Source organism: Triturus cristatus, chromosome 4_2 (assembly GCF_964204655.1).
Source record: "Triturus cristatus chromosome 4_2, aTriCri1.1, whole genome shotgun sequence".
Classification (NCBI taxonomy): Eukaryota; Metazoa; Chordata; class Amphibia; order Caudata; family Salamandridae; genus Triturus; species Triturus cristatus.
This window is the reverse complement of record NC_140586.1, coordinates 898,066,067-898,079,070: the sequence shown is the minus strand read 5'-3', so window position 1 is coordinate 898,079,070 and position 13,004 is coordinate 898,066,067. Positions and strand designations below refer to the sequence as shown.

General features: G+C 44.5%; 1 protein-coding gene across 14 annotated transcripts in view; it reads left to right on the top strand.

Moving 5' to 3' along the window:
* ST3GAL3 (ST3 beta-galactoside alpha-2,3-sialyltransferase 3) overlaps window positions 1-13,004 on the top strand; it is a 1,226,061-nt gene that overhangs the window by 1,009,529 nt on the left and 203,528 nt on the right. For all 14 annotated transcript variants that reach the window (XM_085602933.1, XM_085602932.1, XM_085602940.1 and 11 more), the window contains one exon: window positions 7,996-8,091. In XM_085602933.1, coding sequence (XP_085459059.1) covers window positions 7,996-8,091 — 96 coding nt within the window. The remainder of the gene's footprint in view (window positions 1-7,995; window positions 8,092-13,004) is intronic.

The window sequence follows — 13,004 nt, the reverse complement described above, 5'->3', positions numbered from 1 at the left end:
CGGGGCCCGGACTGCGTGCCCGAGGGTGCGGGGTTTCTCCACATGTTCTGGGATTGTCTACATTTGGGAGAGTTCTGGAGGGGGGTGACAACTGGGCTGGTGGCTGTTACGGAGCGGGACATAGCAGTGTCGCCTGGTTGTTTGCTGCACTGGTTCCCCCACAATGCTAGGAATAAAGTTACTAGTAAGTTCATAGATCTGGGGTTGGTGTTGGCTAAAAGGGAACTCACTAGTCATTGGAAAATGAAAAACGGCACAAGTGTGGCACGCTGGACTAGGGAGATGGTGATGTGGGCGGATTGCGAGGGGACCTTCCGACTGCAGATGGCCAACCACCCTGGTAATGAGAGAACGCTGGAGATGGCACGGGCATGGGTGGCATTGGTGGACCTGTTGAAACACCCGACTGACGACACTGTCGCCAATATCCGGAAACATGGGATGCAGTGCCCCTAATACATGACTGAATTGACCAAGGTCCGAGTACAGATGCTTTGATGTATTAGCCACATGCTTGGGGGGTGGAGAGGGAGGGGGTTTGGAGGGAGTTTAGAGGGAGTTGGGAGGGCGGGGGGAAAGGGTCATTAGATGTTATTCCCACAGGGTTATCAAGTGGGGTTTAGGACACACAGAGTGCACTAACAAGCACTACAGGATCCCAAGCATCTTGGCTTAAGATGTGCATTACCATATTTCCCCAACAGATGGACTGGCAATCGAACCTGAAGGATTATTTTGCACTTTTATATCCCACTGCGTAGAATCTTGAGATGGGCGTCATGCCTTCCGCAACGGCCTGCGGGCTGTGTTCACTGTTTTATTGCAAATCAATAACATTAGTTTAGAAAAAAAAATCAGTGGTTACACATTTTTGCACCATTAAAAACAACAGAAAAAGTGTTTTTGGGTGTTTATGGAACATTTTGCTTTTATCATTGCTTGCTTTCTGCTTTGATAGTGCATGGCATACAGACAGTGTACATACTGTGTATGAGGTCCAAATACAGTTTTACAAATAAAACTTAATGTAGTACACCAAACAATACTTCATCCGTGAGCCTTTGGTCATGTGGCTCGCTCTTTTCTTCCCATGTAAACTTCTATCTGTAAAAAGGCCCTCACAACATTGGCACTTGAGAGGGGCAGCAGCCAGTACACAAATTGCTAACTCTGCCCACTGACCTAGCTTTCCATGCCAATACTGGTGCACCTGAAGATTGTGATTCTCTGAGACAGGTTCAGCAACCTATGCTTTGAACTGGGTGCATATGCCCTCAGAGTTATTGAAGCGGTCACAAATTAAGCAGTACTTTTCAAAGTCAGGAGAAATTCCCCTTTACAGAAGGGATCTAGAACTTGTGCAGGGTCCCAAAGTGAGGTTTCATTGACTTCTAACGCCATGGTCGGTGAAGGGACTTTCTGTGCATCATTGCAAGCCATTTCTTATGCATTGTAAAATAAAATTCCCTGTATTGCTCCTCAGCATTTTTTTTTTGCTTACCAAATGCCAAAGTCACTAAAAGTGTTTTTCAGCCCACTCTCAAGGAGATGTTTCACATCTGCACCTATTACGTTGAACACTTCGTAGACAAGGGTGTTTTCATTATGTCCACTACAGCAGTCATGTTTTCCTGTAAAAATCTAAGAATGCAGTAGAGTGTACTTTTCACATTACTATCAATATGTGACTGAAGAGCCTCACATTTCTTGCTTTTGGCATCATCACTAAGCAAGAATTCTGTAAACTGTCGCCACATGGATAGTATAGCATTCAAGGTCTCTAGGACTTGGAACCATTGACTTAATGACACAGTTGAGATGAACAGAATGGACTACAAAGTCAATAGCATTCTTCATTAACTCCATATAGCACGTGGCAAGGATTTCTTACAGGGAAGCTCTTCAGCTCAGGTATTACATTTTACAGATCAACACACACCTTTTTCATATACGTAGCTGAATCACTGCAGTAAAAACAATATCACTCCAATCTTTATTTAACTTGGTAAGAATTTGTTGCAGCAGCATTCCAAGTGACACTGCGTTACATGTTTTCAAAAGTCTGGTGTCATGTTTTCACCAGTATCCCAGATGCATGGTGACCGCACTCTTTTCACATATACCTGTCACTATAACTTGCGTTGAAGTTTTAAAGCCTGGGGTGTTTGGCAATTCACCTTCTATCAGTACTGACTCGCAAGAAAAGAGGGCTGATGTATCAGAGTTTCACCCATTCTCTGTCTGTGAGCAAATGTGATGGTACAGATTCTAATGAAAGCAGCCATTTTACCTACCAGTGAACGGCTCAAATGAAGCCAAAATATCAAATATGATTATGATTTTTCCTGATGCTTACAGTTTATAAAATAATTAAATAAGACCTAAAACATCCTTCTAAACCCTGAATATTTAGACCAAAAAACTAAATTAAAAAAAAGCAAGAGGAAACAGAAACAATATTTTAGTGACATCCCTAAACAACAAACCTCAAGTAGAATAATGTTAGCTCAGCCTTTCTTGCTGCTAGCTTGTATAACAATGTTACATTGTATTGGCCCCTTCAGGAAGAAATAAAAATGACTCTTTCACTCTCCTTTTCCTGATTTTTAACCCGTTCGATGCGCCCGTCGGCCAACGGCCGTCACGAGCACTACCTCCGTAGTGCTGCGCACTTCCGTTGGCCGACGCGGTCCCGCCCGCGCAAGAATTTACCCGCACCGCGGCAGATTTTACGCCGCTGTTAACGGGTTAATGGCATTTAGTTTGCGGTTGTGCTGGTGTTTTTTCAGTGTTTACATGCTTACACTGGTGAAGGCTATTTCCCTTTCGGTGGGATTTTATCAGTTATTTTAGGTTTAAACCTAAAACAGGATAGCCTAATTATAATGATTCCCCCTCCTTTGCGAGGGAGTATTATATGTTTTTCTTTACAAAAAGAAAATCCCTTTTTGGAATTTTCTTTTTGTGAAGAAAAAACTATTTTACTATGTGCTACAGGGCTGCGTCCTGGTGACGCAGCCCCATAGCACAGAGTAATCTGCATTGCCTGGAAGCGTCCTCACAGTGGTTTCTTAGTTGGGCGGTGCCTCACGGAGTAGTTTACTCCGTCCCCTTGGCGGGACGTCCACTTAATATTAAACTAGGCCCCAGTTGGGAAGTCTCTGCAACTACCATAAGTTTACTGCTTTGACAAGGAGGATTCATGAGTCTGAAGTGATGAATTACACCTCCATGGTAGAAGTGATGGAAAAGTATGTTTTTGGTTACAGAGTTAAAATGGGATGAAAAGATAAGTTGTTTTTGAAGTTGACTATCAGAATTCTGAACCAATTAGCAGTGAAGGGAGGGGTGCCTTGGAAAAGGGACTGGAGCAGAAAAAGTGTTGGGTGTTTCAGTATTAATAAGTAGAATCTTTTATTTTTGTGTTGTTCATGCTGAGCTAATTGGCTAAGTTCCATTTGTAAGTAATGTGGAGGCTGTCAAACATATCACAGCTCTGTTTAGTTTTTTTCCCAGAATCCTAGTGTGCATATATGGGAATCATTAGCATAGACCTGTTAGCTGCTGTTGAGTGAGGGGTGCCATGTAGATTTTGAAGAGAGCTGGCAAAAGAGGGAGAGCCTTGTGGTGCATCATAGGTCACAGGAATCATTTTTGATAAGAAAGGGCTTAGTGTTACCGGACAGAGGACGTTACAGGGGAAAGAACTGAACCGTTGACTGGAATCCAGTCGGGTGAAGAGACCCCCGTAGTTGGCTGTACTGAATGTGGCTGACCAGTCTTTGAGAATGCAGACGTAGAATTGTCCACTGTCTGTGGCAGCGACGAGCTCTTTCCTAATGTTAAGCCTGTTTCAGTGCCTGTCGAAGCAGGCGCTTTGGTGTGCTCAAGGAAGAGTCAATACTGATCCTTTGGGCCAATGATGTTGAACTTCATCTTGATTTCAAAGAGCCTACATACTAGTGCGATGTAAATATTTCCCATAGACATAGACAGGGCCCTTGCTGGTGTCTGTCCATTAAAGTGCTTGGATTATGCTCAGGGGGTGTGAGAAGCTGCCCCTTGACTTACAGAAAGACCGACCCACCCAGCCGGGTGTGCTGCATTGTGGTTGCTTCAGGAGCCATGAGATCCCTGAAGACCACCTGGACAGTCATGACTTGAAAAGCTTCCCCAGAGGCTGTTGAGTGGCAGAGTTGTATTTTTTATGGCTATGTCTGTGGAGATTCTGCACCATCCCACCCCTGTCTTGTACCTTTAGGGGTCTTTGTCCAGCTCTAGAGGAATGTTGAGGTTGTGTACTCTTCCGCCTTCCATATCCATTTGGATACATCCAGGTTCTTTGAATCCAGATTGCTTTGAATCACCTTTTTTGTTCCATAGAGGTCAGCTCTTGACGATGTGGGGACAGATAAATCGCTTGGACTCAAGTGTGCCCCAGCCCCCACATGTCTCAACCACTGGAACAGTGGGACCGCTGGTGTTTGCAGTACTGGCTTATATAGTCAGATACCCCTGTCGGACTCCATACGGAGTGCTGACCCACTGCTGCTGTCATGCCTATTGAAAAGCAAACCTCTAAAGACTATAGGACTAGAGACCAGGTTGGGGTCCCTCACTGACTGCCATACCTCTGCTAGCCCCTTTATCTAGGCACCTCCACTCTGTTGAAACGTGCTGCCTTTGACTTAGATGAGACCTCTGCTCACTGTGTGGTGGGTTTATGGGCAGTAGTATTACCGTGATGTGAAAATAGCAACATGCTCCCTCTTAGGAGTCATTGATTTTACATGTTAATATATTGTTGACGGCCTTTTGTTTAATAAATGATAACACAATGAATTTGTGTGGGAAATTCTTTTGATTTATCTACTGTTGAGACATGGGAGGACAAGATGGGGGGGGGGGGGGTCAGGTGTGTCTTAATCTTTAAACCCATATAATCTGCAGAGAACGTGCTGTGTTTTTCGCACTGACTGTTTCTGCGAAAACCTCCTCAGCAGTGGGATTACTTATCTCTGAGTGACACAGCTTTGCACCCAGAGCCACAAGAACAGAGGGCAGGCATAACACTTGAACATGTGTCCTTTGTATCTTCATGTCACACAGCTCTGCCCCATTGGCTGAGATTTGTTTACAAATATTGCAGACAGAGGTTTCCCAGAGCACTTTCCCATAGGAAACAGTGCCCAGAGGACTCGATGTTGTTGTAAAATCTTATTATAATAATATTGCGCAAAAAGCTCTAAATATGTATGGGCTTGTATCACAGTCCCACATGATGGTAACACCGAATGGCTTTTTTTGCCTGTCAGAACAGTAACTGCCTGTTTGTAATTTACTACCTGGGTCCAATTGATGTTTAAAGTTCTAGTTCTCACTGGACCCAGAGTGTAGTGAGTGTAAATTGTTGTGTCTTTAACTCCCTCCTCCCAAATAAGAGTTGATTGAAGACTTTATAACCCCCAGAGATTCAAGTGCCAAAGAGAGATATGTATATCTTCCCTTTGGATTCCAGTAGCATTACCTGGGTGGTAATCTGTTGCTTACCACTCAGGGGTAAGCAAGAGATGACTTCCCAGTGATGAGAAACTCTTGCAGGACCACAGTCGAAGGTGTCTTGGCCGCCACCGAAAGAAAGGACCATCAACTGGGGAGCGCACCTTGAGTTCTGCTCTCAGAGAAGATATTGTGTCTTTTACTTGCGCCCCTCCTCTTTCATCACCCAGCCGTCGCAAAATCACCATTTAACAAAAATGCCTCCACATAATCCCTGTGCAGAGTATATGGATGTAATTGAGTTAAATCATTTTATTGTACGCCTGAGTGTGTGGTCTGCAGATCACTCCCACTCCACCTGGGTAAAGCCCATGCATTCCCCATAACTGTTCCTCAGCCCCCTACAAGTGTGTGGTAAGATTGAGAACATGTGAGAATGGGATTCCTACTCAACAAACGTACACGTACAGGATTGGAACTACTCTCTGGAAGGATAGACCTCTGAGACCAGAGGAGGGGCTGTTGCAATGTCATGTAGGGCCCTGGAAGCACAGTCTGTCGGCTTCAGCTAGTTTCTCCACTTTGCTACGTGCACGCCCCCTTGCTCGAAAGACTGGTGCTGATTGGGACCTTCGCTTGATAAAGTACTTGTCCTATTTAGACAGTGCTATGAAGACCCTGGTGGCCCTAAAGAGAGCTTCCTGGAGGTGGCGGCGGTGTGCTTCCCACTTCCTTCCCCCTAGTACTGAACCAGCACAATGTTCTGCTCCCTGAGACCCCGCCTTGAAGTGCCTTCATGCCTGAGCACGCTTCTGTTTGTCTCAGAAGTATCCATCATAGAGGGTTGGGCGCCAGCCCAGCCGTGGCCGACTGTCGTACTGTAAACTATGGAGAAGACCAGGAGAGAGCCAGCTGCGTCAAGGTAGAGCAGGATCTGACTGGTCCGTATTGAAAAAGGAGCCCCCACCCCTGGATCCTGTCCACTGTGTGTCTCAGGATAGTAAGACCCTCCCATCAAAAATAACTGTTACAGGAGCATCCTCTGAAAGTGTTCTGTGCCTCTAGCCTTAACCATGAGGTCGCAAGGAGCACAACAAATGCTCAGCTGAGGCCAGTAGTTTCAGACATAATTGGCCGCCTTTTGTTCCCCGGTAACACCAATGCGTGGCTGCAGGACAAGGTTGGCTTTTGTTTTACTTGCATAAGCCCATGAACAATATACAATAAGGCTCAGCATTTAGAAGAAGCCATTATAAAAGCATGGGCAAGGTGATTACAGTTTTGGACTGGTTCTCCGAAAAACTTGTGGACGTTTTGCCCCAATATACCCATATAAATGTGGTAAAACAAAGTGCTTAGTAATGGGTTTCTCTAAACGTTGAGTCTTAGCACATATTGGCCAGGAGTTATTGAAAATGCTGATCTCTTACAATGCATGAGAAATCTCCTAATAATCGACTGAATTAGACATTTTTGCATCTGGGTTGAAGCTTAGGAGTCACGTGTAATGGTTCATTTTTGGTTGGTTCTCGCCTGATAACAGAAGCCCTGAAGAAGGGCTGACTAAATCTGCGAAACGTGCAAAGCGAGAACCATACCGACTTACTTAGTCTTGCTGGCTTTGTTGCGAAATTGTCTCATGTATGAAATGTGTGTATATACATTACATGTGTATGCATTTAATTATAAAATATTTGTGAATTGAAAGGGATTTTAATATTTCTAGAAAAAATAGGTATGTCAGGATACTAGCCATTCATTGACATTATATCTTTTGGAATGTATTTTGATAATGTGAAGGTTTTCTGGCTCTCCGCCATCATTTTTTTTTATAAGTACTACTATTACTATATGAATAATAGTGCTACATAAGTACAGCGTTTACCCTTTAAATGCAATTTTTACTGTACAAGTACCAATTTTACGCCTATGATTACAAGTACTAATAAGTAAGAAATGTTTGTTTCTGTACAGTGTTATTTCTGCTCTATAATTTCATCTATTATTATGCACGGTTGCATAGCTTTAGCTTTTAATTTATATGTTTAGCTCCTATGTAGAATTTACTGAAGTATATTAGTATGCAGGTCGAACTGTTCTTAAAATGAACCGCAGACGGAGGTGTCATTCACACCTGTTTTACTAGTGCAATTCCATTACCGATTAAAAAAAATGAGTTTTTGAATACAAAAAAAATGTGTATTGTAATTTTACCGTCTAACATGATCTGGGGCAGGTCTGTACCAACGAGTGAATGAAATTGTATTTCCGGTTTTTCTGATGTTACAGGCAGTTTAATGGTTTATTTTAAATCTATAGTTTTGCATTTTTGTCACTTGTATTCATTTTGATCATTTGCTTTTTTATTTCTATTCATTTTTAATGAATGGACGTTCTTTTCATCTGCATTTCATTTATTCGCCTTTAGTGTGTGTTGGTTTACTTTCCCTTTTTTCTGTCACTCACGACAATATTTTCCTTTCCTCCTCACCTCAGCCTGAGCTGCCGGCGGTGCATCATCGTGGGCAATGGCGGCGTGTTGGCCAACAAGACCCTGGGGGCCAAAATCGATGCGTATGAAGTCGTCATCAGGTGGGTCTTCCGTCCTACCAACAGCTTAGCTTTAAAAGAAGGTAGAATTTTAGTTATAGTTGAGCGAAAGATGCAGGTCTTCACATTTCCAAGAAAGTTCAGACAATCTTTTTTAAGCCTTTGGTGTGCAGGTAAGGTTGTGGCACAGTGAAGATCCATATACCAATATAAGGTCTAGTATTCACGTCAGTTTGAGTTATCAGTCGCTTCAGTATCTGGAGAGGTAACCCCCCGCAGACGTAGTTAAACCAGGATGCAGACTTCATTTTGGCAGTCTGTACTCTGCCCCATAAAGTCATGTCTGACTGTTCTGAAGTTTTGTCTGGTTTGAGCTATTAAAGGTGACGGATTCATCTCACCCATCTCCACTAAGCCTCTGCTGCTGCGGCTATCGACACCCTTAAAGCGAGCCGAATATCCCTACGTAGGAATGAATCTGACCTGGCCAATATCTGTGTCCACACACCGGAATAGTCGGCTGGCTGAAACTAGATGTAAGACCTCTCTTGATGGGTATTGTTCGAGAGTAGAGTCCCTGGCCGTTCATTTCAGCAGATGGAGAGCCATACAGCCAGTGCACTCTATTTAGAAAGTCTTTTCCCAGTCCAGCTCCAGTAAGGATTTAAATGAGGAAATCCCATTCCACTCAATCAAACGCCTTCTGTGCATCAGGCGGGGTGGCATCAGGCGGGGTGGCATCAGGCGGGGTGGCATCAGGTGGGGTGGCATCAGGCAGGGTGGCATCAGGCGGGGTGGCATCAGGCGGGGTGGCATCAGGCGGGGTGGCATCTGGTGGGGTGGCATCTGGCGAGCTGGCATCTGGCGAGCTGGCTATGGCCTGTGACCGGGAATCCTTCATGCACCAGATAAGACGAGCCAGCACCCTAAGGTGGATTCACAATGATCTCCTGAGAACAAAGCAACCTCTGATTTGTGGACTGACCTATATATGTTGTAGGCAGTTTCTTTGCAAGGAGTTTTTGCCAGTAACTTTGTCTCAAAGATGTTGGGCGATAACTAGTGCAATTTACGGGCCATTTCCCTCCACGGGTATGAGGGTAATAGAGGATTTGTTGGATGAGGTTGTCATGGAGCCCGTCTTTTTAGCTTCTTGGAAACTTTCATGTAGGAGTGATGCAATATGGGGCTTCCCCACTTTATAAACTTCCCTGGGAAAGCAGCTGTCCAGTGATCCACAGGTCAGCATGGCCGAAATAGCATCCGCTCTCTCTTCTGTGACTTCATCCTCCAGGACGGCTCTGCCTTCAACAGATAGGGTGGGTAGAAACAGTGGTCGAAGAAACCCTTCTGCCTGTTCACACGTGGCTGTATTTTCGGAATCGTACAGCGACTCATAAAGGAGGTAAAATGTTCAGTGATACTGATGGGTTGTGTCAGTGGACGGCCATTCCTGCCTCTCTGAGGTGTAAGTGCGTAAGAATATCTGTTCGCTTTTTCCCTTGATCATATCTATGCTGTTTTAGCTTTACCAATGCTCGTTCGGCCACCTTTGTGAAGAAGGATTTGATGCAGATGTTAGCTGTTGCCAACAATTGCCTGTTTGAAAAGAAAAGACCTTGTAAATATCATACATTGAAATCCTAGTATTGTCCAGTGTGTGTTGGCCATTCTTGCATTGCTTATATCCTATGGCCGAGTCTCTCATAAGGAGGCCTTGCTATGTCGCCTCCCTGCAGCCCGAGTGCCTGCGAAGGAGACAGAACCTTTGTTACCCATGTAAGATGTACAGATATGCTTAATCTTATCCCTGTCTCGGGGACGTCTGTAAGCAAATACTTGCATGCACCGTTGAGACGGTGGGGGTGCAGTAAGTCCCAATAACTCTGGGCCATGGTCTATTAGTTCATCCTCTAATACATCACTTGATGCAACCTTAGATAGTAATCGTCCCTCTAGAAGGAAACGAATTGCGCCTGGGTGCCATGTGGGCACCAGTGAATGGGATAGTCTGTATTGGTGGGTGCAATAAACGTCTGTAGTCTAGCACGTTGTGATCATGGATCATGTCCCACAGTAGCACTCTATCAGTGCGGTTACCTGGTTCTTCACATGCTGACCTATCAAGGACTGGATCCAATGCCAGGTTCCAATTTCCACTGATAATTAATGGTGTTCTCTTATATTCAATTTAGTAGGCCACCAGTTAAGCCCAATAATGTTGTTGACATTTGTTTGGGGCATACACAGTACCTAGAATCAAGATTTTGACTATAATTTTTAATATGACCAATGCTTTGTGGGTCTCAACATCCATCCACTTTTTAAGATACCTGTGCAGGATCTGCTGATTGATACGCTCTGCCACGTCATACTTCTTAAAGCTTTTGCCAGCTGCTGGTGAACTTCCACTCAGATCCCTCATTCTGCCGCTACGAACTACTTCCGACCCTACTCTCACTCCTTTGTTATCTCTCTATGAAGTGGCGGGTTCCTGAATATGAGGGATATCCATGGGTTTGGTGTTCAAATAATGTAGGATAGTTTCCTCTAGATGAAATGTGACATGCCATTAACATTCAGAACAATAGTGGATAGGGTTGTGCTCATTGGGAAGAGAGTGACAAAAGTGTGATACCCTTGCGCAAAACGCAGTCCCCTAAATGCTGCTGTACGGGAGATAACTGGTCCTGCTTACAAGGGACTGCTCAACAGTGCGTGGGATATTAGGTAACAGAGTCAAAGGAAACCAAGTGAACCTAGGAAACTGTGATCAGATCTCCTGACTGTGTCACTCAGCACCAGTCGCTGCACTTCAATGGCATACAATGCACTTAAATTACTGGGACAATAATGCTGGCTAAGGGTGAAGCGTATTCAGCCCTAGTGCCTTAGAAGGAGAAAAGGGATGGCTCCTTACCTGCCGCAATTGAAGCTGCCAATGACAGGAACCCTCTTACAAATCTTCTTTGATTTCAACCAGTGGTATGTGCGGGTGATCCCCAACTAACGGTGATACAGTTTAGAAAGATTGGTACGTTATGCCAGTATTATTCCAATCCTCAGTCATTGCCCCGCGATGGTTCATGGTATCAGTGGTCAATGTTGTCATCCTGCTCTTCTTCTTGATTCTTTTTCAAAAGCGACATCGACTTCTCTCTGCTCAGTGATTCCACGTGGTGGAGCCCGGCTCTCACATTCTCCTCTCATGGCCCCAGTCGAGTTACCTTAGGGGTGGTGTTCCCTCAATTATGTAACTGAGAATTTTGTTGAGTGATGAATCTTGGTGTTCCTGAGCAGTCACATCCATTACTCTAGCGTGTCCCCAAAAACATTCTAAATCATCTGGGTCACTGAATTCCCTGGTTTTCCCATCCAAGTTAACCAGTGTGCAATCGCTGTCTAGGATATTAAACTCAGCACCACATTGCTACAGTCTAGATAAAAGAGAGACATTTTCTACATGTGATATTCATATCAGATGAATCGTCTACAGTGAAATAGACATGCAGGCTGTTGAATTCATACGGTGCCTCCCTTCTACGGCTCTTGCTGATAACGCAGGTCAAATGCGACTGTGGTTTTCCTTCCATGGCTGTAGTTCTCGCCTTGGTGTGATGTACCCTTAGAAAGATGAGCTGTTCCTTAAGATACAAGTTCAAAAGTTGTGGAAGCAAGTGTGAAAGAAACAACAGCATGTTGTTGCCTTCTGCCTTTTCTGGTGACCCATATAGTTAAATGTTCATTCACCTCGTCCAACATTCCAATTCTGCTTAATAAATAAATTGTCTCTCAGCCCCAGTTTGAAGAGATGATCATATCTGGATTAAGTGTCTTCAAGCCTTTCCTACACCATGTCTAATATGGTCTTAGAAGTAGAGATATCTGAGTGGACTGGCTTCAAAGGCAAATTAGTCATTTTGGTACGTAGTTTAGCAAGTGTGGAGGTAATTCCTGATTTCTTTTAGTATATTCTCCGTTGTCTTCTCCAACATCTTCCTGGAGGTTTTCGTTTGCTTGGGGTGGGCAACTGCCTCAGAAAATACGAGTTGGCGTGCAAGGAAAAAGGTGTGTGCCTGTGCAAGGCAGATCACATCAGAGTGGGGTGTGGCAAGGCTAATGCATAGCTCAAGTAAGAAGGATGCCTTTTCATGTCGGCCACAGTATAAAAAGTCATAACTATGGGTGTCAGGAACACTCTGATGTATCCCTGAAAACTGAATACTAGGTACCCTGCAGTAACAAGACCTCTACTCTAAGGCCCTCTGTGACAGCAAGGTACTGACCCACAGTGCTCCAGTTATCTGTGAAGGCCACTCTCCAGCGCATATAATCATGACCGCAAGTCCAGGATTGCGGTGCTGTCTTCTACCGAGTCTGTAGTACAGGAGTATGGAAATGTCCATGCATGTGCTAGGGCAGTGAGTCCACTGCTGTACAGGGGCCTTTTCGGTGGCCAAGGAGTGCATATAATAGTAAATATTGAATATGGATTATGTTTCCCGGCATGCCTGTATTCACAGGTTCACCAGTGTGTCCTGCACTGTCTCCCGCTTACAGACTGCACAGGGCAGCTAGTGACTATTGGGTCCAGGCTGCCACAGTTCATCCAACAGGGCCAGACATCTTACCACACTCTCCAGCCACATCAGAGGAATCCACGCTCAGGCCAAATGACAATACCACATACGAACACACGAGCAAAGTCGGATGAAGAGAGAAAGGGCGCGGCCACAGTGAGAAACGCGTTGACCGAAATTCGCATGTTGAACACTCACGGCAGCGTCCATCTGCCAAAAAGAGAATTTTCAAGTTTACAGCCCCAAAACATAAAGTTTTCAACAAAAGAAGTATTGAAGGAATGGACACCCTACAAAAATTAGGCTTCTGATTCGCTGTAGAACGGATGAGATCGGCTGATCTCAAAATAAATAGCTTTTTTCAATGGTCCTGAA